The sequence below is a fragment of the Pituophis catenifer genome, unplaced genomic scaffold (genome assembly GCF_029215685.1).
Source record: "Pituophis catenifer annectens isolate HBS135680 unplaced genomic scaffold, rPitCat1.0.hap2 SCAF_17, whole genome shotgun sequence".
In the NCBI taxonomy this organism is placed as follows: Eukaryota; Metazoa; Chordata; class Lepidosauria; order Squamata; family Colubridae; genus Pituophis; species Pituophis catenifer.
Genome location: NW_027256897.1, coordinates 3,083,649 through 3,110,216, shown reverse-complemented (window position 1 = coordinate 3,110,216; position 26,568 = coordinate 3,083,649). Strand labels below are relative to the sequence as shown.

At 47.7% G+C, this 26,568-nt stretch overlaps 1 protein-coding gene across 1 annotated transcript in view; it reads left to right on the top strand.

The window, feature by feature from the left end:
• Positions 1 to 628: 628 nt before the first annotated feature.
• Positions 629 to 26,568, top strand: part of NSMF (NMDA receptor synaptonuclear signaling and neuronal migration factor) — a 30,707-nt gene continuing 4,767 nt past the window's right edge. Inside the window, exons 1-9 of the mRNA XM_070955533.1 lie at positions 629 to 788; positions 7,870 to 7,931; positions 9,284 to 9,871; positions 12,334 to 12,409; positions 22,446 to 22,498; positions 23,459 to 23,548; positions 24,032 to 24,153; positions 24,329 to 24,412; positions 25,405 to 25,438. Of these exons, the coding sequence (XP_070811634.1) occupies positions 718 to 788; positions 7,870 to 7,931; positions 9,284 to 9,871; positions 12,334 to 12,409; positions 22,446 to 22,498; positions 23,459 to 23,548; positions 24,032 to 24,153; positions 24,329 to 24,412; positions 25,405 to 25,438 (1,180 nt within the window). The 5' untranslated portion in view covers positions 629 to 717. The remainder of the gene's footprint in view (positions 789 to 7,869; positions 7,932 to 9,283; positions 9,872 to 12,333; positions 12,410 to 22,445; positions 22,499 to 23,458; positions 23,549 to 24,031; positions 24,154 to 24,328; positions 24,413 to 25,404; positions 25,439 to 26,568) is intronic.

Below are 26,568 nucleotides of genomic sequence, written 5' to 3'. Positions count from 1 at the left end.
GTCATCTAGTCCAAAACCCCCTAAACTGGAGACCCTGCACCATTTCTGACAAATGGCAGTCCAATCTCTTCTTGAAAGCCTCCAGCGATGAAGCTCCCACAACTTCCGAAGGCAACTTCTGTTCCATGGGGTCGATTGCTCTCACCTTCGGGGGAAATTCCTCCTTATTTCCAGGTTGAAGCTCTCCTTGATCCGTTTCCATCCATGATTGTTCCTTGTCTGGCTTTTGGAAAGCAGCTTGTCCCCCCCCCCCTCAATTCCACCTCTCTGTGGGCAGCCCCCTCAAACTTGCAACGGATGGATCGCTGGCTTGCTCCATCCAAGCTCCGGAGCGCACGGAGAAGGAGGCAAAGGACAGCTGCGCTCCGGTCCTCCGGTCCGGTCTCCCCCCAAATATAGGCATGCCGGCGCACGCCCTTCCTGAGCTCCTCCTCCCCCCTCCTCCCCCCCACAGCTTCTCGCCGGTGGCGGAGGAGCCGCAGTCAATGAGCAGCCGCCGTGCGCGCCGAGGGGCGGCCGACTAGATGCGGCTCCTCCTCCAGTGCTCCTCGGCAGATCCGCCCGGCAGGGGAGGAGGAGGAGGAGGAGAAGGAGGAGGACCCGGGGCTCGGTCGGCGGAGGCAGCAACGGCGACTGCAGCCCGGCCCCGGCGGGGTGGAGGGCACCACCAGCATGGGCGGCGGCTGAGCAGCGCGGCGGCGATGAGCCAGGAGGACCATGGGCACCGCCGTCTCCAAACGCCGCTCGCTCCGCAACGAGGCCGTGGCATCGGTGGCGGCCAAAGTCAGGTGAGCGACCGGCTCTCTGCTCCGCGGGGGAAAAGTGGGGGTGGGTGGGCGGGTGGGTGGGGGAGATCGGGGTGCGGGGAACGGATGAGGGGGGGTGCCCCCCAAAAGGAAGCCGGCGGGGGGCGCAAAAAAGCGTAAAAAAAAAGGAAAAAGGCTGCGCGTAAAAAAAAAAAAAAAAAAGCCGGCAGGAGCCGCAGCTGCGGAACGGGGCGACGGAACCGCACACGCGAAAAAGCCGGAGCCCGGGAATCGGAGGGGAAAAAACCGGGGCTGGGGGCTTCGGAGGGGGGGGGAGTGTGGGGGGCTGCAAAACCAGAAGCCCCGGGATGGAGGACCCGCAGAGGCGGTAGGAAAAGGAGCCCGCGGCGGGCGAGGGCGTTCTCCCGGTTGCTACGGGGGTAGTAAAGGAGGAAAGGAGCGACGTGCGAAAGGAGCGACGTGCAGCACTTGTGCTTTTGCGCTTCGGGTCGAGCTGGCAATCCGCAGCTAGGGAAGGTGGGGATGTTTGAGAGGTGTGGGGTGGGCGGGGGGCGTCGGAGGCGGTTCGCCTTGGTGGGGTTGTGGGAAGCCCCCCAGCCTAAACCCCAAACCCAACATCTCTCAGGCTCCAGTTAAGCGCTGGGTGCGGATTTGTGCCGGCGACGCCAATCCGTTGTAGGGCTCACACATATACCACGCTTGGCTAACCCGGGCGGGCACCCCAAACCTTTAGCAGAGGGGGTACTATCCGCTGTTTCCTTTTAACCAACCCCCCCCCGCCCCCAGATCTAGCTGCACCCCCGGGCTCAGTTGGGGAAGGCTGAAGGGAGCCCTTGTGTTGTGAGTTTCTGCTGAGCTTTGCGGACTTCTGCTGAATCCGTTCGTCCTGGAGCCTTCTCGTGCGTCTTCCCGGGTTGCTAAAACTCTGTGCCGTTGAAGGCGAAGTCTTGGATTCAGGATCCAGCCCCGATTGGAGAGAGAAGGGGGGGGAGGGAGGGAGGGAGGGAGAGAGAGAAGGAAAGGGAAGGGAAGGAAAGGAAAGTGGAAAGGAAAGGAAAGGAAAGGAAAGGAAAGGAAAGGAGGGGAAGGATAGGAAAGGAAAGTGGAAAGAAAAGGAAAAAGGAAAGGAAGGGAAGGAAAGGAAGCGAAGGGAAAGAAAAGGAAGGAAAGGAAAGGAAAGTGGAAAGGAAAGGAAAAAGGAAAGAAAGGGAAAGCGAAGGGAAAGGAAAGGAAGAGAAGGGAAGGAAAGGAAAGGAAGCAAAGGGAAAGAAAAGGAAGGGAAGGAAAAGAAAGGAAAGTGGAAAGGAAAGGAAAGGAAGGGAGGGGAGGGGAAGGAGCAAAAAGGGAAGGGAAGGGAAGGAAAGGAAAGAAGGAAAGGAAAGGAAGAAAGAGGAAGGGAAGAGAAGCGGGAGGGAATGGGGAGGGAGGGGAGGGGGAGAGGGGGAAGGGAAGAGAAAGAGGGAAGGAAAGAGGAAGGAAAGGAGGAAGGAAGGAAGGAGTTTGATTACTAAAGGCACATGTCAGCCCTGTGAGCACGACATCAAGACATCTTAAGAAAGAGAGACTTAAAAAAAAAAAAAAACCCAAACAAACCCCAAACTTTTCCATACCGGCCAGCCCAGAAGCCGCCGCTGCTCTATATTTTCAGCCCGGCTGTCGCTTCGCATTGGGTCGAAATAGCAGCTGACGTGAGGTGCGAAGCACTTGGCAAGCTGCCCGGCTCCTGTTGGAACATTTGTGGCAAAGCTCCAGGGAGCCCCTGCTTTACTCCTTGTGAACTTCCAACTTGGTGTGGAGCCGCAGCGTTGGCTGTGCAGTTGTGACATCTCTGTCCAAGCATGGCATTCGAGTTGGCCTCAATCTGCCTTGTCCTATGCGGTCTTTGGTCCTCCTCCTTCTGAAGAAGAAGTTCCCTGTCACTTTCTTGACCCCTGGCTTTAAGGGGGCGAGGCGTGACCTCCAAACTGCATGCACCCCAAAATCCTCAGATCGTCCCCCGAGAATAGATCCGCTTGTCCAGAGAAAAAGGGAGGAAGGTCCTGTTTAGGGTGACCCTCCCCCCAACCAGGCCAGACGGGTAAGAGCGTCCATGAAAATCTTTAGGAGTGAATTATTGGAGCAGGGGAATACCACCAGGCGTGGGAAAAAAGGGAAAGTTATTCAAATTGGTGTTTTACATGCTCAGTGAGTGTGCAATTGGCCTTGGATTTCTTTTGTGGGACCATGTAGAGAATAACAGAGTTAGAAGAGACTGGAGGATGGATGGATGGATGGATGGATGGATAGATAGATAGATAGATAGATAGATAGATAGATAGATAAGATAAGATACGTAGATGGCTCAGAAGGATAGGTTGATGATAGAAGAGAGAGAGAGAGAGAGAGAGAGAGAGAGAGAGAGAGAGAGAGAGAGAGAGATGATAGACAGACAGACAGACAGACAGACAGACACATAGGAACAGAATAACAGAGTTAGAAGGGACTTTGGAGGATGGATAGATAGATAGATAGATAGATAGACAGACAGACAGACAGACAGACAGACAGACAGACAGACAGACAGATAGTAATAAGAGTTATATACCTCTTCACAATGCTTTGCAGCCCTATCTAAGTGGTTTGCCCTCAACAATCCAAGTCCTCATTTTACTGACCTTGGAAGGATGGAAGGCTGAATCAACCTTGAGCCAGTCAGGATTTAACTCCAGATGTCAGATGGATGGATGGATGGATGGATGGATGGATGGATAGATAGATAGATAGATAGATAGATAGATAGATAGATAGATGATAGATAGATAGATAGATAGATGATATATATTCTGGTAGAGAGAAGTTCCCTGAAGATGGTTTCCAGAACGAGTCCGAAAAGCTCGGAAGGCAAAACCTCTGGCATTGGCGACCGACCCAGATTGGATCCTGCAACGTTATCCTGGGACACCTCTATTCGCCTTCATTTGTGCCTCTTCTACCACCAACGGTCTCCCGTGATTCCTCCCTCCGAGACGCTCTTCTTAAATTTCAGAAGCGTTTAGAAAAAGAACACCTCAACGGGAGACGAAATCCCAGAACGCTTCCGCTTGCCTCCATCCTGCAATTTTGCCAGTTTAAGAAGGAGACGGAAATCACTCTTAATTTCCTATAATTTGGAGATCAGCACTAGTAAGGACACTTCCCTCCGGCTGTAGCCGGGCCTCCCCTTAAGTCTTGATGCCATTGAAGTGTTGATGGACTCGTTCCTTCGATTTGACAGGGCTGACAGCCTGCAAAAAAAAAAAACAGAGGTGCTTTTTGTCTGTTAATATAGCAGAAAAAGAACGGTGGCAAGAATTATTCCAATGTTTCCTTGTTCTCTTTTGTGAAGCTGTCCCGCTGCCCATCAAAATTCGGACAACTCCAGATGGCGCACAAAATATCCCTGCCTCCTTTTTGGCTTTTCCTCCCTCTCCCCCACTCCTGCGACAAGGAATCTATCGGCTTGGACTGGTCTGGTGGGAAGGAAATGTTAGCCCAAGGTCACCCAGCTAGAATCTGCGCCTTAAAAAAAATCTCTTCGCTCTCTTTGATTTCTATCTGGCTCTTTCCACCCCCTTAGCCGGATAGTTTTGAAGATCCAAGTGGACCCACTCGGTTTCTAAAAGAGATGGATTCTGCAGACGGAGTGACCTTTCTCTCAGTCGTCTTCCAACTCTGATGAACATTGAAAACAGGGCACTGCTAAAACTGGGGGGGGGATTGGGGGCTCTGAGGATCTCTAGAAGGAAAATCAAAAGCTGACCGGCTGAAAACAGTTTCTAGTCCTGCCACGAACAATAAAAGTTTGCTGGGAAATAGCATTTCTTGGGATTTCTTTTTCCCTCCCCAGTTGCAAAACCCGAGGATCTGTAGAAAAGCACGTACGGCTGTTTTTCTATAAGTCTAAAACAGATTCTTGTCATCCCGTATATTCGCTTGCTGCTTCTTCGACCGCAAATTATTTAATGCAAGCCAAATATACCGACAGTCGCTGACTTACGAATCACAATTGAGCTCGTTTCTGTTGCTAAGCGAAACATTTGCTCGGTGAATTTTGCCCCGCTTCGCAATCTTTCCGGCCGACCGTTGTTAAGCGAGTCACTGCGGCTGTTAAGTGAGTCACACTGTCATTAAGCGAATCCAGCTTCCCCTTTGACTTGGTGGCGCAAAAGGGGATCGTGTGATTTCCCCCGGGAGACTGCAACCGTCATAAATACGAAGCAGTTGCCAAGCGTCCGAATTTGAATCGCGTGACCAGGGGGAGGCTGCTACGGTCGTAAGTGTGAAACACAGTCCTAATTCACTTCTTTAAAATTGCGGTTGTAACTTTGAACGGTCACTAAACGAACGGTTGAAAGTCGAGGACTACCTCTGTCGAACCCCCTTCCTTCTTTCCTAGCTGGGATTTTAGGTTTCCCTCTCACTTTGGAACGCATGTAATTCTCGATTTACGACCATCGGGAGCAGAATTTCCGTTCTTAAGCAAGATGGTTACACGAGTTTGCAGCCAATTTGACGACAATTTTTGTTGTTGTTGTTGCCATGGGTTGTTAAATGGCAGTTTTTAAACGAATCCCGTCTCCCAGTTCAGCTTGGCTTGTCGAGAGCCAGCTAGGAAGATGGCCAATGAGGACGCTGCGACGGTTATAAATGCGAGAGCCAGCCATAAGTCAGTTTATTATTATTTTATGCATTATTACCGCTTTATAAAACCTGAGTGAGGCCACACACACACCCAACCTCCCCGAAATACTGCATCCAGTTTTGGTCCAAAAGACTTTGGACAAAGTTCAGAGAAGAGCAACGAAGATGATTATTAAAGGCTTGGAGATTAAAACATACAAAGAACGGTTGCAGGAACTGGGTATGTCTAGTTTGATGGAAAGAAGGACTAGGGGAGACATGATAGCAGTCTTCCAATATCTCAGGGGCTGCCCCAAAGAAGAGGCAGTCAAGCTATTCTCCAAAGCACCTGAAGGCAGGACAAGAAGGAACGGATGGAAACTAACTAAGGAGAGAAGCAACTTAGAACTAAGGAGGAATTTCCTAAAAGTGAGAACAATTAACCAGTGAAATGACTTGCTTTCAGAAGCTCCATCACTGGAGGCTTTCAAGAAGAGACTGGACAACCTTTTGCCTGAAACGTCTAGGTTTTTCCTGCTTGAACTGGGGGATGGACTAGAAGACCTCCAAGGTCCCTTCCAGAGCTGTTATTCTGTTATTCCCAGGTGCTTCTCTTTTCTTTAGGGTTAAAAAGCAAAGCGGGTTGGCGAACCTGGAGAACTCTACGTAGTCCCTAGAGTAAGAGATTCTCAGAAGTTCAATTTGGCATCTCTTGGGGTTCCTCAAGCTCTTTAATTTGATTCCCAGCGCCCCTGAACAATTACTTCCCTCGATGGCTTATTACCTTCTGTGAATTTTTCTTCTCCTTCTTCGTCTTCTTCTTCTTGTTTCGGCTCTTGGTAAACAACCGAACTTGCAAGACGAGTTTAGAGACCAGGAGATGTTTCTCCTCCCAAAAGGGACAGAGAGTCACGCTGGAAGGGAACGAGGGCGAGGTGGACTTTCGAAGTGTGATCGAAAAAGGTGGAGACTCGCCTGAGGTTCAGGATTGTATGGTTTTAACAGATTAACAGAGTCGGAAGGGACCTTATAGGTCATCTAGTCCAACCCCCCGCTCAAGCAGGAGACCCTACCCCATTTAGGATTGCATTGGCTTTTTTAGCTGCCTCTGCACACTGCTGGCTCATAGTTAGCTGGTTGTCCACTAAGAGTCCAAGATCCCTCTCACAGTCACTGCTATTAAGCCTGGTTTCCCCCCAGTTTATATGTGTGCTTTTGGATTTTCTTATCTAAGTGTAAGACTTTACTTTTCTCTACATTGAATTTCCTTTTGTTAGATAGATAGATCCTTCCTTCCTCTCCCCTTCCCTTTCCCTTCTTCTCCCCCCTCCCTTCCTCTTTCTTCCTTTCCTTTCCTTTCCTTTCCTTTCCTTTCCTTTCCTTTCCTTTCCTTTCCTTTCCTTTCCTTTCCTGTCCTGTCCTGTCCTGTCCTGTCCTGTCCTTCCCTCCCCTCCCCTCCTTTCCCCTCTCCTCTCCTTTCTCCTTTCTTCTTCTTTTCTCTTTTCTCTTTTCTCTTTTCTCTTTTCTCTTTTCTCTTTTCTCTTTTCTCTTTTCTCTTTTCTCCTTTCTCCTTTCTCCTTTCTCCCTCTCCTCTCCTCCTCTCCCCTCCTCTCTTCTTTCTTCTTTCTTCTTCTCCTCTCTCCTTTTTCCCTCTCCCTCTCTCCTCTCCTCTCCTCTCTCCTTTCTTCTTCTCCTTTCTCCTTTCTCCTTTCTCCTTTCTCCTTTCTCCCTCTCCTCTCCTCTCCTCCCCTCTCCTCTCCTCTCCTCTCCTCTCCTCTCCTCTCCTCTCCTCTTCTCCTCTCCTCTCCTCTCCTCTCCTCTATTAAGGATCAAAAGCAGAGTCTATCAGATCCCATTTCCTTCCTACCTACAAATCCATCCTAGACAAGCTCCATCTACCTGGTCCCTAAAAGCTGAGCCTAATTTGATGGCACATAGTTAATCCAAAGATACGGCCGGACCGTGGGAACAGGCGGCTCTGGAGAAACCTGTGGTCCTTCCTGGTTTTCCCAATTTGAATAATTTCTCTCTCCCCCCCTCCCTCCCTCCCTCCCTCCCTCCCTCTCTTCCCCACAAGAAAATATCTTTAATTTCTCAGCAGAATATATATCACTTGTCAATTTTTCTGCTGGTGTAAGGCCAAGAGCAGCATTAGCAACATTGAACCAGCTGAGTACGCATGCCGGAGAGACAAAGTGGGGTGGGGGGAGAGAATGTATAAGCGGGGGGGGGGAAGAATGAAAAATGCAGGCAATTTTTATTTTACGGGGCCACTTTGCATCTCTTTGCAATCTCTTATTAAAATTACCGTTTGGGAGAGGGGAGGGGGGAAGGCAATGGGATTGGCAGGTAAGCAGTGCCTTGAATTTTGCTGCCGGGATTATTAATAATTTTTTTTTTCCTTCCTTCTCTTTCCCTTTGGGCCTTTTGATGTTTGCATTTCCCCACACTGGATTCTTTGAAGAGCGGCGAGGGCTTTTGGGGATTATCTTTCTCAAAACCGTCCTGAAGGCAAGAATGGTGCAGGTAAGACCACAAACATTTCCCAAGATTCCTACTGCATTGATTTTACAGGCCCCTTCGCTGCACCTGGAGATTAATCTTAAAAGGTAAAGGTTCCCCTCGCACATACTAGAGTTCCTGACTCTAGGGGGCGGTACTCGTCTCCATTTCAAAGCCAAAGAGCCAGCGCTGTCCGAAGACGTCTCCGTGGTCATGCGGCCGGCATGACTCAACTCCAAAGGCGCACGGAACGCTCTTACCTTCCCACCAAAGGTGGTCCCTATTTTTCTACTTGCATTTTTTTACGTGCCTTCAAACTGCTAGGCTGGCAGAAGCTGGGACAAGCAACTGCTGAAGTTTCTCAGCAATCATTTGGGCCACTAGGTTGGGTTGGGTCAACCAAGGATGGTCCTTACCCAGATAGGGAGAAAGTCCCTCAAATCTTGTGCGTTTCTCATCCTGTTTTCAGATCTCTTGTTGGCAGAGTCATATGTCGTCAAGAAGACTCAACCCATGTTGGGTTGAGTCAACCAAGATGGTCCTCACCCAGATAGGGAGAAAGTCCCTCAAATCTTGTCTTTCTCATCCTGTTTTCAGATCACTTGTTGGCAGAGTCATATGTTGTCAAGAAGACTCAACCCAGGTTGGGTTGGGTCAACCAAGGATGGTCCTCACCCAGATAGGGAGAAAGTCCCTCAAATCTTGTGCGTTTCTCATCCTGTTTTCAGATCTCTTGTTGGCAGAGTCATATGTCGTCAAGAAGACTCAACCCATGTTGGGTTGAGTCAACCAAGATGGTCCTTACCCAGATAGGGAGAAAGTCCCTCAAATCTTGTGCGTTTCTCATCCTGTTTTCAGATCGCTTGTTGGCAGAGTCATATGTCGTCAAGAAGACTCAACCCATGTTGGGTTGAGTCAACCAAGATGGTCCTTACCCAGATAGGGAGAAAGTCCCTCAAATCTTGTGCGTTTCTCATCCTGTTTTCAGATCTCTTGTTGGCAGAGTCATATGTCGTCAAGAAGACTCAACCCAGGTTGGGTTGGGTCAACCAAGGATGGTCCTCACCCAGATAGGGAGAAAGTCCCTCAAATCTTGTGTGTTTCTCATCCTGTTTTCAGATCACTTGTTGGCAGAGTCATATGTCGTCAAGAAGACTCCACCCAGGTTGGGTTGGGTCAACCAAGGATGGTCCTTACCCAGATAGGGAGAAAGTCCCTCAAATCTTGTCTTTCTCATCCTGTTTTCAGATCACTTGTTGGCAGAGTCATATGTCGTCAAGAAGACTCAACCCATGTTGGGTTGAGTCAACCAAGATGGTCCTCACCCAGATAGGGAGAAAGTCCCTCAAATCTTGTCTTTCTCATCCTGTTTTCAGATCACTTGTTGGCAGAGTCCTACGTCGGTCAAGAAGACTCCCCAGAGATCCACGTGGGTGTTCAGAACAAGCGTCGCCTGTCTCTCATTTCTGACGGGAAGTTTCAGCCCACCTTCCCCGAGGAAGCTGGTGAGAAGCTGGCCGGCGAAGGCCCCAAGCCCCGCGTCTACACCATTTCCAGCGAGAGGCCCATGCTCTCGCAGCACCAGAGCGAGAGCATGGAGCTGGTAGTCCTCAAAGGGACAGAGGAAGAAGAAGAGGTGGACGGGGAACGGTCCTTAGGTCAGCCTCTCCACAATGCCGGAAGTTCTCACAACATCAGCCGACAATGCAAGGGCAGTTGGCCAAGTCCCCAGCAAGGCTCGAAAGAGTATCCCAGTTGTGACCAGCTGACGGCGTCATCTCAGCATCCGTTTGATCTAGAACATCACAATCAACATCACCCACACCACCACCACCACCACCACCACCATCATCATCATCAACACCACCAACAAGAACATCAGCACCATCATCAGAACGAAGCTGGTGAGACCGGCTGGCGCCGGAAGAAGCTGGAAAGAATGTACAGCATTGACCGCGTTTCCGGTAGGTGCAATCCTGTTAGGTTGGCTTAATCATGGCCATCTCTTGCTGCAAAGGTGTAGTTGTTGTGGCCCGTATGTGGCCTGTGCAGCTAGTAGCTGATTCCGACAGTGAGGAGGCTGGGGTGGTGCTGCGCCAGCAGCCTGTGCAGCTGGCACTCGAGTCGGACAGTGAGGAGGCTGGAGAAGATGTGGTGCTAGAGGCGGGGATTCAGCCAGGGCCTTCAGAACCTCCAGAAGCTCCCTTAAGTGAAGAGGACGAAAAGGAGGAGCCTCTTCTCGATGCACAAGCGCACAGAGCTGCCAAAAGGCAGGAGTGGCTCCTCAGGAGGAGGTCTCCTCGAGAGTAAGGCTTGGGGCTAATTGGCCACTCCCTTAGCCTATTTAAGGAGGAACGCCGACTGAAGCAATTTGCAGGGAACAACTTCGTTCACATACCTTCACGTCTTGTCTTGCTTATCTAATCAGCTTCCTGCAAATTGCTTCTTGGCATTCTGCCAACCATAGTAAACTTTCAGTTATTATTCTTTGAATTCTTGGCGGCTGTTAATGCAGTTAATTAACAGCCGTTGTTGTAAAATATTGGTTTATTTAGTAAACTAAGGTTTGTACAGACTTTGTGTGTGCTGCGTTCTTTGGTTCCGTAGATGGGGCAGAACAGTGGTACAGGTAGTCCTCGACTTTACGACCACTGGTGAGCCCAGCATTTACGTTGCTAAGCGAGGCTCACTTTGTCAGTGAGTTTGGGCCCATTTCGCGACCTTGCGTGAATCACTGCTTGTCGATAACGTTAGTAACCTGGTTGTTAAGTGAATTTGTATTGACTTTACTTATCGGAAGATCTCCAAAAGGGATCAAGTGATCCCCGGGATCCAGCAACCGTCATAAATACGGTTGTCCGTTGTCAAGCGTCTGAATTTTGATCGCGTAGCCATGGGGGAGCTGCAACGGTCGTTAAGTGTGGAAAAACGGTCACAAGTCCTTTTTTTCAGTGCCGTTGTAACTTTTGGTCACTAAATGAACTGTTGTAAGTCGAGGACTTCCTGCACTGAGTTCCATAGGTTAGTTTCCCTTGGCTGGAAGTAAATCCTTTTGTAGTTGCTATAGTAGCTTTGTAGTTTATTCAAGGTTTATTGTCTCTTTTACAACAAGTGTAAGTATTGGGACAGAGAAAACGTATTTTTTCTATCCCAAAATCTCTACCCATGCCTAATGCCAGTCAAACGGCAAATTATGATTTTTAGATTTTGAGGGGGATCTCCTAGCGAAATGTTGGCGAATCTGATTTTGACGTTATTTAAATATTGCATAGGCCGTACTGGCGTTTTCATCCCCTTAAACCATTTTTTTTAGCGATACGTTGATGCGATTTCTTTTCGTTAATCGTTCTCATCCGTAGTTATTTCCCCCCCGCCCCCTCAAACTTTATAGGCTAGCTCAGCATTTCTCAAACTTGGCAGTTTTAAGAAAACATGGCTGGGGAATTCTGGGAGTTGAAGTCCACCTGTCTTGTAGGTTTCTAAGGGTGATAAATAAAGCAATAAATAAACGCGGAGCTAGATAAGTTGATTCTGGCAAGGTTGCAAGTCGTGTTAGGGCTGGTCACAGAGGTGGTATTCAGCCGGTTCGTGCGAACCGCTGGGGGTAATTTGGCCAAGGTCGCCGAACTGGTAGCAATGGCTGGCTGGCCATGCCCCTGAACTGGTCCCCGGTCGCCGCTCGCTCATCCCACCCGCCATGTTCGTTGCCGCCATGTTCTTCTCACACGCGCATCCCATTGCCTTGCAAGTCCGATGGGATGTGCATGTGCGAAGAATATGGCGGTGACAGCAGCAGCTTTTCCCGCGACCTCCGGTACTTTTCGGCAGCCTGTGGATGGGAGGCTTCTTTGCCAACCGTCCAAGTATTATTGGTCATTTTTGGACCGGATTGGTTATTTCTGTCCACCTATCGAGCCCTTCCCAAGAACCCGAGAGAGGCAGATGTGATAGTTTGAGGATGTCAAGCAGTAGTGGTTGACGGACAAAACTAAATTACTAGCGAGTCACATTGTATCTTTGGAAACAACGTTATCTGCCTTGGATTTAATACGGACTGGACTTGACAATTCTTGAACTGTGTGTATCTTGTTTGGGTTTATCTGACGGAGGAACAACCCCTCCCTCTATGAGTAAAGTTCTTGGCAAGCAGCTACTGGGTTCCTGCCAATCCTCTTATCGAAAGAATTTGTTGTCTGCCAGTTTTATTTAACCCCTGGCTATCTGTTTGTGTGCGTGTGTGAGACGGGGACTGAACATTCAAGTGGTGCTCCAGATGTTTTGGAATGCCCCCCGCCCCCACACAAAGCGACAAGCCCTATTGGTACTATCTTGGCTTTCTTTTGCCCCAGTCGTTCTGCTTCTACTTACGGACCTTTGTGCTTGGCGGTCTTCTCCAATTGTTTCTCCTCTTCCTCCTTTATTGCAGATGATGTTCCTATCAGGACTTGGCTACCCAAAGAGAATCTTTTCACTTTCCAAACAGCGACAACCACTATGCAAGCGTAAGTTCGGCCAAAGAAAGTGGGGGGGGGGGAATGGCGAGCATGGGGTGGGGATGTGGGGGGGGAGCGTCCTCCTCGTTGGAGGAGCATAAAAAAATGAGCGCGCTCTTTTCAATCCGACCGCCAGAAACTCCCCTGCCCTTCTCTTTTATTTAACGCAAACTTCATGTGATCGAGCAGGAGGTCCTCGGTTTACGACCGTTTGTTTAAGGGCCTGTTTGGAAGCATCTGGAAAAGGGACTTCACGATCTCCTTAAGGTTGCGATTGTCGTAAGGGACCCCGCAGTCACAATCTGGATCTTCGGCAACCGCCTTGCGCTTTTTATTCTGGTCATTACATTTCTTTTTTTGCTGCCCATCTCGGGCCAAACCTCCCTCCCTCAAAATTCAGGTGACGCTTGGCAACTGGATCGTAGTTACGACAGTCGCACTGTCTGGAGTTTCATGCAATCCCCTTTTGCAACCTTCTGACAAGCCCAGCCCGAGGGGAAGCTGTTCTGACCTAGGCTTCCTGAGACAGTAAAAAGCACACGATTAGTCCCCAAAACGCTCTTTTTATTTCAATGGCTGTTGAATTCTGTTCATTCCCAGCCCGTGATGAGTCACAGATAGTTTGTAAAGAGCCCGACAGAGGTCTGCCACAGATAAGGCTGATAAGCACCCACCTTTATCTCCCTTGGCACGCTGCCAAAGACCTAATTGGCAATTAGCTTTGCAAGGTCACACGGAGCACAGAGTCAGAACGGAGCTTCAGAATTTAAACCGACCAGAACAAACAAAGTTGCTTCCTGCAAAGGCTCATGTGCCTTTGCTCCTCCTTTAGGTCTTATGGAAGGGGCCAATCATCTCCAAGCCTTACTCCTGAGTCGCCCCTTTTGTCTTAACTGTTCTTGCCTTCAGGCAGCTCTGCGCATTCACACACTGGGAACAGACTCTCCCTGTTCCTCTGACTCGCTGATGTTTGACTCTGGAGGCTCCGGAGTCAGCACATAACTCCCCGATGGCCCTGGCCCCATCTCTGCCTCTGATGCAGAGCCCTCGTCCGAGCCTTCCCCAGACTCCAGGACTGGCCCATGTTTCTCCCCAGCCTCCTCACTGTCTGACTCTGCCGCCAACGCGGTAGGCTGCCGGCGGACCACAACAAAAGCCAGATTCGCAGAACCAACGCATTACTAATTTAAAAACTGTGGGAATTCACTTAATGACGGTGTCAAGAAAGGTCGTTAAAATGGGGCAACACTCCCTTAGCAACGGTCTTCGCTTAGCAACAGAAAAATTGGGCTCCGTTGCGGTCACCCGCTGAGGACTGTCTGTATCTGTGAACCGTTCGCACAACAAAGGATAGTTAACAATTAAAAAGGGGTTTGCTGCTAACGTCTCTTCTTGCTGTTTTTCCTCTTTCTGCTTCTGGATTCTTTTTGGGGTCGCCAGCATTTCGTAAGTATAATTGCCACCGCGCCTCCTCCATAAATCTTGTCTATTCTTTTATCGTTTGCTTGTATGGGCATCCTTAGGTCAAAAACTTCTACATTTCTTTCGGTATGTTGTGCCCGTGTCGATATTTCCCCACCCACCCCCCAAAAAAAGACCTAGAGTTGAGCCATCCTTTCTTCTGCCATCATTTTCGTTTGGAAGCGTGAAGATGTTGTGGTCCATACTTCCATTTTCCCGTCTGCTGCTTTGCAACTTCCATCTTTTGCTTTCTGGCCGAGTTGGGCGGCCGGAATTCCAAGCGTTTGAAGAAAAAAACCTCTCCGTAAACCCTTTGGTGTTGGTCATTGTGTAAAATCCTTCCCCGGTTGCCTCATGTGGCCCTTTGTCCATCCGTAATGTCTTTTCGTACGAGGAGATCCTTAGAGGGGATGTAAGATGTGGAAGGTAAACACCCGGATGGCTGAAAGGAATTGTGCAATCGTGGAGGTGGGTGTATGACAGTATTTTGTCCTTGTGGAAATGTTGAGCAAGTTTGAATTCTGGTGCCCTGAAACAATGGCGTTTGGAATAATTGGGGGAGTAGCCACCCACACTTAAAGCGAAAAACAGAATTTGACATCTGCCTTAAGGACACGGGTGAAATCCAGCAGGTTCTGACAGGTTCTGACGAACCTACAGCGGAAATTTTGAGCAGTTCGGAGAACCGGCAGCGGAAATTTTGAGTAGTTCGGAGAACTGGTAGCAGAAATTTTGAGTAGTTCGGAGAACCAGCAAATACCACCTCTGGCTGGCCCCAGAGTGGGGTGGGAATGGATATTTTGCAATATCCGACCCCCAGGAGTGGGAAGGGAATGAGGATTTTGCAGTACCTAGTCAGGCTAGTCAATTGGTGGTAGCAAGTTTTATAAGGCTGCCTTTTGGGAGATCTCTCTTTTGGTCCCAATATGTTGCCCTGCCTGGCTGGTTTTGCACCCTCTTGCTGGAAAGTGTTTCCATTTTAGAAGAAGCTCCTCTTAACCTTCAGAACAAACGGGGGTTGGTTTCATTTGATCGTCTCTGTGTGCCTTCCTTCTTACGAAATGGCAAGAAGCCACTGTTTTACACTGCAGATTCTGACAGGTTGGTCTGGTGCTGGAAGTGCTGAGTTAGGAACCAGGAGGTTGTGAGTTCTAGTCCTGCCTTAGGCAAGGAGCCGGCTGTGTGACTTTGGGCATCTCTGTCTCTCTGTCTCTGTCTCTGTCTATCTCTAATCTCTCTGTCTCTCTCCATCCGCCTCCCATCCAAACATCCACCCATCCGCCCACTCATCTCTATCTCTATCTCTATCTCTATCTCTATCTCTATCTCTATCTCTATCTCTATCTCTATCTCTATCTCTATCTCTATCTCTATCTCTATCTCTATCTCTATCTGTCTCTAGCATCTCTCTCTCTCCCTCTCTGTCTGTCTCTGTCTATGTGTGTGTGTTTTTTTCGCTGTCTCTCTCTCTCTAATCTCTCTTTCTCTGTCTCTCTCTCTCTCTCTATCCGTCCACCCCCCACCCAAACATCCACCCATTTACCCATCCATCTCTCTCTCTCTCTCTGTCTCTCTCTCCCTCTGTCTCTCTCTCTCTCTGTCTGTCTGTCTGTCTCTCTCTCTCTATTCATCCACCTCCCACCCACCCTCACCCAAACATCCACCCATCTCTCTCTGTCTCTGTCTGTCTGTCTGTCTGTCTGTCTGTCTCTCTGTGTCTATGTCTGTCTGTCTCTCGCTATCCATCTACCTCCCACCCCCCACCCAAACATCCACCCCGCCTCTATCTCTATCTCTATCTCTATCTCTATCTCTATCTCTATCTCTATCTCTATCTCTATCTCTATCTCTATCATCTCTATCTCTATCCCCCTAGGAACTGGAAGTCCACTAGAGGAAGAGTGTGGTTGTAAGGATTAAGGACATGGGATTAGAAGCTGGAGGTCCCGAGTTCTAGTTCTGCCTTAGGCATAAAGCCATCCGGATGACTTTTGGGCCAGTCCCTCTTTTTTCTCTCCCTCTGTCGTAGGAAGACGGATCTGGCAGGACCAGTTTGGTGCAGGGGTTAAAGGCATGGGCTTAGAGGTTGGAGACCCTGAGTTCTAGTCCTACCTTAGACACGAAGCCTTCTGGGTGACTTTGGGTCAGTTCCCAGCCCTGAGGAGGAGGAGGCAAGGACACAACAACTTCCAAAAATGTTGCAGTGTAGGGTTGACTCAACATGTTGGGCATCATTTGGGGGTGGGGGTGGTAGAGATTTCCTTTCTCCCACAAGCTGTCTCCTCGCCCAGATTCTTTATGCCCGTGCATCGGGCACCGGCCTGGCCTGGTTTCCTTGCCGTCTTGTGACGTGATTCCTTGTTTTCGTCCCTTGCGTCTTCTCCTCCTCCTCCTCCTCCCCGATTCCAAGATTTGGTACCCCGTGTCCGTCTCATCTCCTCCTTGTCCTCCCACCCCACCCCACCCCGTTCTTTCCATGCCATCGCTCCGTTTCGAAGCTTCTGTTGGCTCGCTTTTAATGCCTTAAACCTGGTTCTCCAGGGCGTTCAGGGGCTACGCCGAGAGGAAACGTCGAAAACGGGAGAACGATTCGGCGGTTTTGATCCAGAGGTATGGACGGGGATATTTCCCTTGCACAGGTTCAAATTTTTGCCTGGTTGTGTTGCGCCGGCTGCAAACGGGGGGCTGAGATTCCTTGTTTTTTTTTCTTTTCTTTTTCTTTTTTTTTTCCTGGATGAAAGGAACGAAATAGTTGCAAGATCCCCACCGCTCTGTTTGCTGGGCTGATTTGCAGAGAAAGCAATTCGCAATAGCCTTTAGACTTATATACCGCTTCACGGTGCTTTGACAGCCCTCTCTAAGCGGTTTAACAGAGTCAGCCTATCGCCCCCAACAATCTGGGTCCTCATTTGACCCCCCCTCAGAAGGATAGAAGCCTGACTCGAAACCTTGAGCCTGGTGAGAATCGAACTGCCAAATTGCAGTCGGCAGAGGTAGCCTGCAGTACTGCACTCTGACCACTGCGCCACCGTGGCTCATTGAGCAAAGGAATGGTTTGTTTCCTTTATAATGGGAACCGTCTTTTTTTCCAAAAATCAAACTCGGCAAGAGCTTCAGGCCAGATGGTTTACAAGGGGTGCAGCAGGATCTCGTCACAAAACCCATGTGCCAAACCGCAAAAGGGGGCAACGAAGACCATGTGTCTCTTCCACTAAAGGAGAAAATTTGTAGCCCGGGGTTGAAACGAGGGGCTCCTTGGTGCTACAAATAGATTGGCGGTTTCTGCTTCCTCCTTGGCAAGAATCTGCACTGCCGTGCTACCTTACACAGGTAGTCCTCGACTTACAACAGTTCATTTAGTGACCGGTCAAAGTTTCAACAACGGCACTGGAAAACGTGACCTAGGAAAGCTTTTCACTGCTTCCAACTGTTGCTGCAACCCCACAGTCTGTCGATCAAACTTCCGACGATTCGTACTTATGACGATTTGCAGCGTCCCGGGGTCACACAATCCCCTTTTTGCGACCTTCTGGTATGAGCCAAGTCCACGGGGAAGCTGGATTCGCTTTAAGAACCGTGCGACTAACTTACCGTATTTTTCGGAGTATAAGATGCACATTTTCCCCCCCTAAAAGGGGGTGAAAATTTGGGTGCATCTTATACACTGAATGTAGCCCTGCCCACCCACTGGCCCTCACCCTTTGACCTCTGCCTCCCAGCAATTTACCACCTTGCAGCAAGAAGAAACAGCCCATTTTAGTTTCAGCACAGCCTGATTAGCACAAGCAGCTGATTGTCGGTTGGATCGGCCTCCCGACGCTCAGCTGCTTCAGGCTGCAGGGATGGCCGTTGCCTATTGCTGTGCGTGGGCCTCTGCTGCTTGCTGCAAGGAGGTAAATTGCTGGGAGGCAGATTTTTTTTTTCTTTCTTGGGCTAATCAAGCTCTGCTGAAAACGAAAATGAAAGTAAAGCAGGCTATTTGCTGTTTGCTGCAAGGAGGCAAAATTGCTGGGAGGCAGAGGCAGATTTCTGTTTCTTCTTTTTCTCATCAAATAGTCCAAAAAAATACGGTAAGCACGGTGGCAAAGAAGGGTCGTAAAACAGGGCAAAATTCCCTCAGCAAGTGTTTTGTTCGGCAGCGGAAAAGTGGGGCAGTCGTAAGTCAAGGACTACCTGCATTCCTCATCTTGCCTCTCGCGCCTCTGCTTACTTTCCCGGCTCAGAATCCAACTCGCATGTTTGAAAAGAACAAGAGCCGCTGGAGGGAAAAACTAACCCAGCCTGCCTTCTCCTCTTCTCTAAAGAGGCTTTGCTTTCCCAAGCATCCTACTAATTTTATGGAATTGAGTGGTGGGAGATTATTTGGTATAAAATGTATAGGTGGTGGTCGATTATTTCCTATATAAGGCTTGGGCTTCGATAGATGACAAGGCTGTTTACTTGAGGGTGCCGGAGTAGCTTGTAGCTTTTTCTTGAAGGAATTCCAAAAGCCGCTCGTGTCGCTAGTCCTCAAGAGGGCACTATTCCGATGCAATCCGAGCCCCTCCATGAAGGAGAATTCATCCGATGGGAAGCAAAGCCAGTGGCCTTTAACATATATACCGTGTTTCCCCGAAAATAAGACCCTGTCTTATATATTTTTTTTGAACCCCAAAATAAGTGCTTGGCCTTATTTTCGGGGAGGTCTTATTATTTGGGGGCACGTGGAGTAACCAGAGGAAATGGCGGGGACTGGCTGCACATGCGTTTAAATATTTTCGGGGAGGGCTTATTTTCAGGGGGGTGGGCTTCTTTTTAGCGCATGCTTTCAAAAGCCCGATTGGGCTTATTATCAGGGGATGTCTTATTTTCGGGGAAACGGGGTATTTTGTTTCAGCCTTCGACTTCGTCGTTTTGAGTCACGTTAAAAAAAACAACAACACACAACTTTGGGTTTGAGGAAAAGGCGAAATAATTCTCTGTAAAGGATGCAAGGTGTAAAATGCCTGACACACTCGAGAGTATCCCCAAATATCAGAATATTTCTGACGTTCCTGGAAAGAGATTTCCAAACGAATCTGTCCTTGCAAAATAAGACAGGAAGATCTGCTAGCATCGGGCTTTTTCAGTTATGGCATAATTTTGTTCACGGTCGCTCCGGATCCAAGATTAACAATTGAACGGGTGACTCATAATTCGGATTAATTGGGTATTTGTGGCCATGGGAATTACAGACTAACAGAGTTGGAAGGGACCTTGGAGGTCTTCTAGTCCAACCCCCTGCTTAGGCAGGAAACCCTACACCACTTCAGACAAATGGTTATCCAACCTCTTCTTAAAAACTTCCAGTGTTGGAGCATTCGCAACTTCTGCAGGCAAGTTATTCCACTGATTCATTGTACTCACTGTCAGGAAGTTTCTCCTTAATTCCAGGTTAAGTCCAGATTCATTTAACGACCACATGATTCCCAACAACTGCAGTGATTCGCTTAACAACCCTGGCTCCAAAAAACCCAAAAAAGGTCATTAAATTGGCAGCTGACACGCTTAGCAACAGAAATTCTGGCCCCAATATTGGCCATAAATTGAGGACGGCTTGTAGGTCTTGGAAAAACAGGTTGGTAAAACCTGACCAATTGCTTTCAGCAAACATAAGGTGAATTAAAACGCCAGCTGATGTTCCTTTCTTGTCAGCTTTGGAAGCTTCCATGCTGCCATCTTTTTGATCTCTTCTTCAATTTCCCCGTAAGATTTTAGCCGGGAGTCGAAATGCAAGTTTTTTTTTTAAAGATTGCAGACTTTTGGTACAAATTATGCAGCCCTGATAGCTACGTGAGTCCTTTAGACTCTTAAAACTCTTTCTTTCATTTCGCTTTCTGAATTTTTCTCCTCAAGTTCTATCGATCTTTGCCGGCTCCTAAACCGTAGCACCTCATTGACGAGGTCTCATGCATTCAAGCATCAAGTTGCCGTAAAAAAAATTGGAAATGCCTTTTGCCGGAAGAAACCCCCCCCCCAAAAAACCTCACACCTTTCATTTCAGGGTTGGAAGTGAGGGATTTGCAAATCGTGGGCCGCGAGGCTTTGAAAAAGCTGATCGCCCTCGTGTGCAAACAGCGTGAAGACGGTTTTGAGAGATGGCTGATCCGGTGTTTTTCACCGGCTGTGATTTGAACGTCTTCAAAGCACCTTTGTGACACCTAAGTCCAGGCCCCGTGAATTAAGGTGACTCTTATCTAGCACCAGTTTAGCTTTGACCATTAATCAGCCGTATTCTTGTGTATAGGTAGCGATAATGAACAATTCAGGGTTTAAACTCAACAAATTGCTCCTGGTTGTTTGCACCTGACAACTCAGGTGCTTTGGAGAATAAGTCAAACCACTCATCTCTGTGACTGCCCCTCAAATATTGGAAGACAACTATCAGGTGAATATATCTGAGAGAGAGAGAGAGAGAGGGAGAGAGGATAGATGATATAGATATATAGAGAGAGGGAGGGAGGGAGGGAGAGAGATGATAGATGAGATAGATAGATAGATAGATAGATAGATAGATAGATAGATAGATAGATAGATAGATAGATAAGATGAAAAGAGCCTTGGTACTACAGTGGTTTAAAGCACCCTGTTATTAACACAGCTGCCTGCAATTTACTGCTGGTTCGAATCTCTCCAAGGCTCAAGGTTGACTCAGCCTTCCATCCTTTCTAAGGTAGGTTAAATGAGGACCCAGTTTGTGGGGGCAATAAGCTGACTTTGTATAAAATATACAAAAGTATGAAGGCTATTGCTGAGCACATTGTAAGCCGCCCTGAGTCTCCGGAGAAGGGCGGCATATAAATCAAATTAAAAAAAAAAAAAAAAGATAGATAGATAGATAGATAGAGAGAGAGAGAGAGAGAGAGAGAGAGAGAGATACATGGATGGATGGATGCATAGATACTGTAGATAGATGATAGATAGATAGATAGATAGATAGATAGATAGATAGATAGATGATAGATAGATAGATAGATAGATAGATAGATAGATAGATAGATAGACAGACAGACAGACAGACAGACAGATACATAGATAGATAGATGAGAGAGAGGGAGAGAGAGATGATAGATAATATAGATAGATGATAGATAGATAGATAGATAGATAGATAGATAGATGAGAGAGAGATGATAGATAATATAGAGATAGATAGATAGATAGATAGATAGATAGATAGATAGATAGATAGATAGATAGACAGACAGATACATAGATAGATAGATGAGAGAGAGGGAGAGAGAGATGATAGATAATATAGATAGATGATAGATAGATAGATAGATGAGAGAGAGATGATAGATAGATAGATAGATAGATAGATAGATAGATAGATAGATAGATACATAGATACATAGATACATAGATAGATACATAGATAGATGAGAGAGAGGGAGAGAGAGATGATAGATAATATAGATAGATGATAGATAGAAGATAGATAGATAGATAGATAGATAGATAGATAGATAGATAGATAGATGATAGATAGATGGATAGATGAGAGTGGGAGAGACAGATGATAGATGATATAGAGATGGATGGATGGATGGATGGATGGATGGATGGATGGATAGATGAGATGGATGGATGGATGGATGGATGGATGGATGGATGGATAGATAGATAGATACTGTAGATAGATAACTCTAACTCTGTTGAAGACTTTAGAAATGCTTTGATGAAATGAAAAATGACCTTAAATTGTGAACTACTGAGAGATGCTGGACAAGGAGTCTAAAAATCCAAGTTCTGGTTTTTCGTTGGGCAAGGAAGTCAGCTAGATATCTTAGGACCTGCCGTCCTATCTTGGGAAGCTGAAAAACATCTACCGACCAACTCATGTGGGTGGAGAACATCCATAATTACCTTCATCTCAGACTTGTTCAAAAAAAACAAACAAACCCATGAATGATTTAAAGTAAAACTTGAGTTGACAGGGCCCTCTTTTCTAAACCAGAGTCCAACCAGAGATGGAGAACTGGCGCCCCCTAGTGGTGCCTGGTGGAAATAACATTAGAATTCTGTGACTCACCAGCTGGTTTTGTCCCACGGAAAGGGGGAACTCAAAAAAAAAATGGGGTCCTTTCACAGAGAGAGAGAGAGAGGGTTGGAAGAGTTAAGATGGGAGCCTTCCAACTCAAAAATCAGGTTCTGCTTCCTCCAGATCAATGACGCTCTCTACCCAAACCTGAGGATGTTCCTTCTTGCGTTGACTTGCCTTGTGCATTTTTGCTCTCCTAAGCCAAAATTTGTACTTTCTGTGTGTTTTTCTCCATACCCCTTTCTCCACATTTCTCCAAGGCGTCTTGAGGTTGTATTATGCGTCTTCCATCGGCATGAACGTTCTCGCGAACATTTCCGGCGTTGGTTTTCTGAGGTAGTTGAGAAAGTATCTGACGGGGGTTTGGAAGTAAAGACGAAGATCTCCTGCCATGGGCTTTGTCTGGTTTTTTTTTATCTGCAGCTCCAGGAGGTTTGCCAGATCACCCTGGAGAAATGGTGTTCTTCCTCTTGGCCCTCAACGACTGATGGCCTCCATGTTTTTTTTTTCTTCTTCTTTCAGAAACTTCCGGAAACACCTCCGTATGGTAGGGAGCCGCCGCATGAAGGCGCAAAGTAAGTGAGCAAGATTGAGCGGGATTGAGAGGGACTTCTACACCGGGCCACGTTCTCCTGACTCCCAAGATCTCTCCTTCCCACAACCAGGGTTGGACCTTCTGACTCCCAGTGGTCTCAGACAAGCTATCTTAAAGCTTCCCCAAATGATGGGGTGTTTGTGCAAAAAATTAGGAATGATCCTGGTTGGGGAAAGGAATTTTTTTTGTGGAGGAAGGGAGGGAAAAAAGGAAATGTTTTTGTGGCATCCACTGCACTTATAGCAAAGATGGCGAGCCAGGGATGGGTGTGATTTTAGCAATATTTTGTCATAATTAGATTCCTTCTCCACCTCCTCCTCCTCCTCCTCCTCCTCCTCCTCCTCCTCCTCCTCTCCCTCTCCCTCTTCCTCCTCATTGTCTATCTTCTCCTCCTTTTCCTTCTTCTCTTTTCCTAATTGTCTATCTTCTTCTCCTTTCTCCTTTCTCCTCCTCCTTATTATCTATTTTCTATTTCTCCTTCTCCTCTTCCTCTTCCTCTCCCTCTTCCTCCTCATTGTCTATCTTCTCCTCCTTTTCCTTCTTCTCTTTTCCTAATTGTCTATCTTCTTCTCCTTTCTCCTTTCTCCTCCTCCTCATTTTCTATTTTCTCCTTCTCTTTCTCCTTCTCCTTTTCCTAATTGTCTATCTTCTTCTCCTTTCACCTCCTCCTCCTTATTGTCTATTTTCTCCTCCTCCTTCTCCTTTTCCTAATTGTCTGTCTTCTTCTCCTTTCTCCTTTCTCCTCCTCCTTATTGCATATTTTCTCCTTCTCCTTTTCCTAATTGTCTATCTTCTTCTCCTTTCTCCTCCTCCTCCTTATGGTCTATTTTCTCCTTCTCCTTTTTCTTCTTCTCTTTTCCTCATTGTCTATGTTCTCCTCCTCCTCCTCCTCCTCCTCCTCCTCTTTTTCCTCCTCCTCCTCTTCCTCTGTTCCTTCCAGCTTTTGCCGAGCGGCGTGAGAGAAGTTTCAGCCGGTCCTGGAGCGATCCAACTCCCATTAAGCCTGAAAACCTCAGTGATTCCCGAGAAAGTACGTTCCTCTTTCCTGAACATCCCGTTCGACGGGAAATAGGTCAAGGGAGGGTGGGAGGAGAAGACATCAAAATCCCAATCTAAGCAAGCTTGTGCACCGAGGGCAAAGACAGCAAAGATTGTCTTGACCTGGTAGATAAAATCTTGGGGTCCTTGGAAACCTCCCAACTGACTTTTCCAACCTCCTCATCACCAGCTGTGTGTAGTCATGGTTGAACAATTGCTGGAGTGCTTCAGATCCTTCCACTCCAGCCTTGTTCCTAGACAGGAGCTACTCAAGAGTCTTGCGGGAAGGATTCAGACAGACTCTGCAATGCAGGGATTTTTGGACATGCCATGGCAGGATCTCCTTATGCTTCACCTTGGACCCGTTTTGAAAGGAGGACATGGTCCACGTAGGCTCCGTCATCCTTGGGAGCACATGGGACTTTCTGCATCGGCCGAGATGGACCTCCGAGCTCTTGCTTTCTTTCTCCCGCAGGCCATGAATTTCAGGATTCCTGCTGTGCCATTGACAAAGGGATTGACTTGAACTGGGAGGCGGAGAAAGAACTGGAAGCGGCCGCCTGCAGTGGGGAGGACTTCGTTCCCCCCAAAATCATGGTAGGCAATCGTTGAGGACCTCAAGCAATTTGGGGGCCTACTGGGATGGGGAAAATCGGTCCTTGTCCTGCCCTCCAGCTTTCGTAGTTTTGGAAGGAAAACTCCTGCCACTTACACTTCTCTCTTTGGTCGTCTTTTTTTTCACCCCCTTCCTCCTGCTTCTCTCTCATTCCAGCTCATTTCCTCCAAAGTGCCCAAAGCTGAGTATGTTCCAACAATTATCCGTCGCGATGACCCATCGATCATCCCCATTCTCTACGTAAGTCTTGGACGGGAGCTGTTCTGCCTGCCTGCGTCTCTCCTCCTACACCTCTTCCTCCTTGTCCACCCACCCATTTATCCCCTGCCTCCTGTCCAGCCACACATCCCCCACTCTCATCTCTTGCTCTCTCCATCTTTCCATCCTTCCATTTCCCATTTCTGTCCATCTCTCCCTCCCTCCCTCCCTCTCTCTCCATCACCCACTCTTCCTTTCATCCCCTACTTCCTATCCATCCATCCATCCATCCAATTCTTTCTATCTGTCTATCTATCTATCTATCTATCTATCTATCTATCTATCTCTATCTATTTATCTATCTATCTATCTATCTATCTATCTATCTATCTATCTATCTTCTCTCTCTCTCTCTCCCCAGTATATGTCTGTCTGTCTATCTATCCTCTCACTCTTCTATCTCTATCTTCTCTCTCTCCTTCTCTACAGTATCTGTCTTATCTGTCTGTCTGTCTGTCTGTCTGTCTGTCTGTCTGTCTGTCTATCTATATCTATCTATCTATCTATCTATCTATCTATCTATCTATCTATCTATCCTCTCTCTCCCCAATGTCTGTCTGTCTGTCTGTCTGTCTATCTATCTACTCTATCTATCTATCTATCTATCTATCTATCTATCTATCTATCTATCTATCTATCTTCTCTCTCTCTCTCATCCGTCTAATCTCTCTGTCTCTGTCTGTCCATCAATATTCAGATCTCTCTCTCTCTTAATCGATCGATCATCTATCTTCATCCAACTTCCTACTCAGCTTTCTCTCCTGCTCTCTCAGGCCTTCTCTCCATTTTGCTCCTACCTCTCTCCTATCATTTCTGCCTTCCTACCTTTTCAGACCTTCTCTCTCCCCTCGAACTACAGATCATCCTTTGAATCCCACCACTGTTCTCTCTGCCCCATTTGTCTCGTCTCCGTTGGTCTCCCTGGACCCCCGCGGCCATGTCCTTTCATCTTTGCCTCTTTTGTTTGTTTTCAGGATCATGAACATGCCACATTTGATGACATTCTGGGTACGTCAACTTTGGGTCACAAATCAAATGAAGTTATGGTAGGAACGTTGTGTTATACGTGTGTCTGGTATCTTGGCCAAAGATCCTGCTGGCCAGTGTTATAGGGTGGAAATCTGGATATATGGAAAGGGAGATTCTAGTTAGTAGATCCTTCAGGATGCAGAAAGTCCAATGTCCACTCCAACAGATACAGGGGTGCCATATACTTTTTGCACTCTTAAAGTTGAGGGAATCTCTGTCCCTCCTTCATTTTTCCTCCCCCGAAGGGTTTCCTTCAACCTCCCCCAAGGTGAGCAAACCTTTAGTAGCCAGGAAGAGCAAGATGAGCTCATGATGAGATCAGCAAACCTTTAGTAGTCAGGAGGATGAGCTAACGTTTAGTAACCTCCTTCAACCTCCCCTAAGGTGAGCAAACCTTTAGTACCCAGGAGGAGCAAGATGAGCTAATGTTTAGTAACCTCCTTCAACCCCCCCTAAGATGAGCAAACCTTTAGCAGCCAGGAGAATGAGCTAACGTTTAGTAACCTCCTTCAACCTCCCCCAATGTGAGCAAACCTTTAGTACCCAGGAGGAGCAAGATGAGCTAACGTTTAGTAACCTCCTTCAACCCCCCCCCTAAGATGAGCAAACCTTTAGCAGCCAGGAGAATGAGCTAACGTTTAGTAACCTCCTTCAACCTCCCCCAATGTGAGCAAACCTTTAGTAGACAGGAGGAGCAAGATGAGCTAACGTTTAGTAACCTCCTTCAACCTCCCCCTAAGATGAGCAAACCTTTAGTACCCAGGAGGAGCAAGATGAGCTAACGTTTAGTAACCTCCTTCAACCCCCCACCCCTAAGATGAGCAAACATTTAGCAGCCAGGAGGATGAGCTAACCTTTAGTAACCTCCTTCAACCTCCCCCAATGTGGGCAAACCTTTAGTAGACAGGAGGAGCAAGATGAGCTAACCTTTAGTAACCTCCTTCAACCTCCCCCTAAGATGAGCAAACCTTTAGTAGCCAGGAGGGTGCCTGGTGCAGAAAATAAGTAGATTGGGTACCTCCACTTTCCAACTTCTCCCATAACTGATGGAGTTGATGGATGGAGCACGGCTGACGGGGGGAATTCTGGGAGTTGAAGTCTGAGCATCT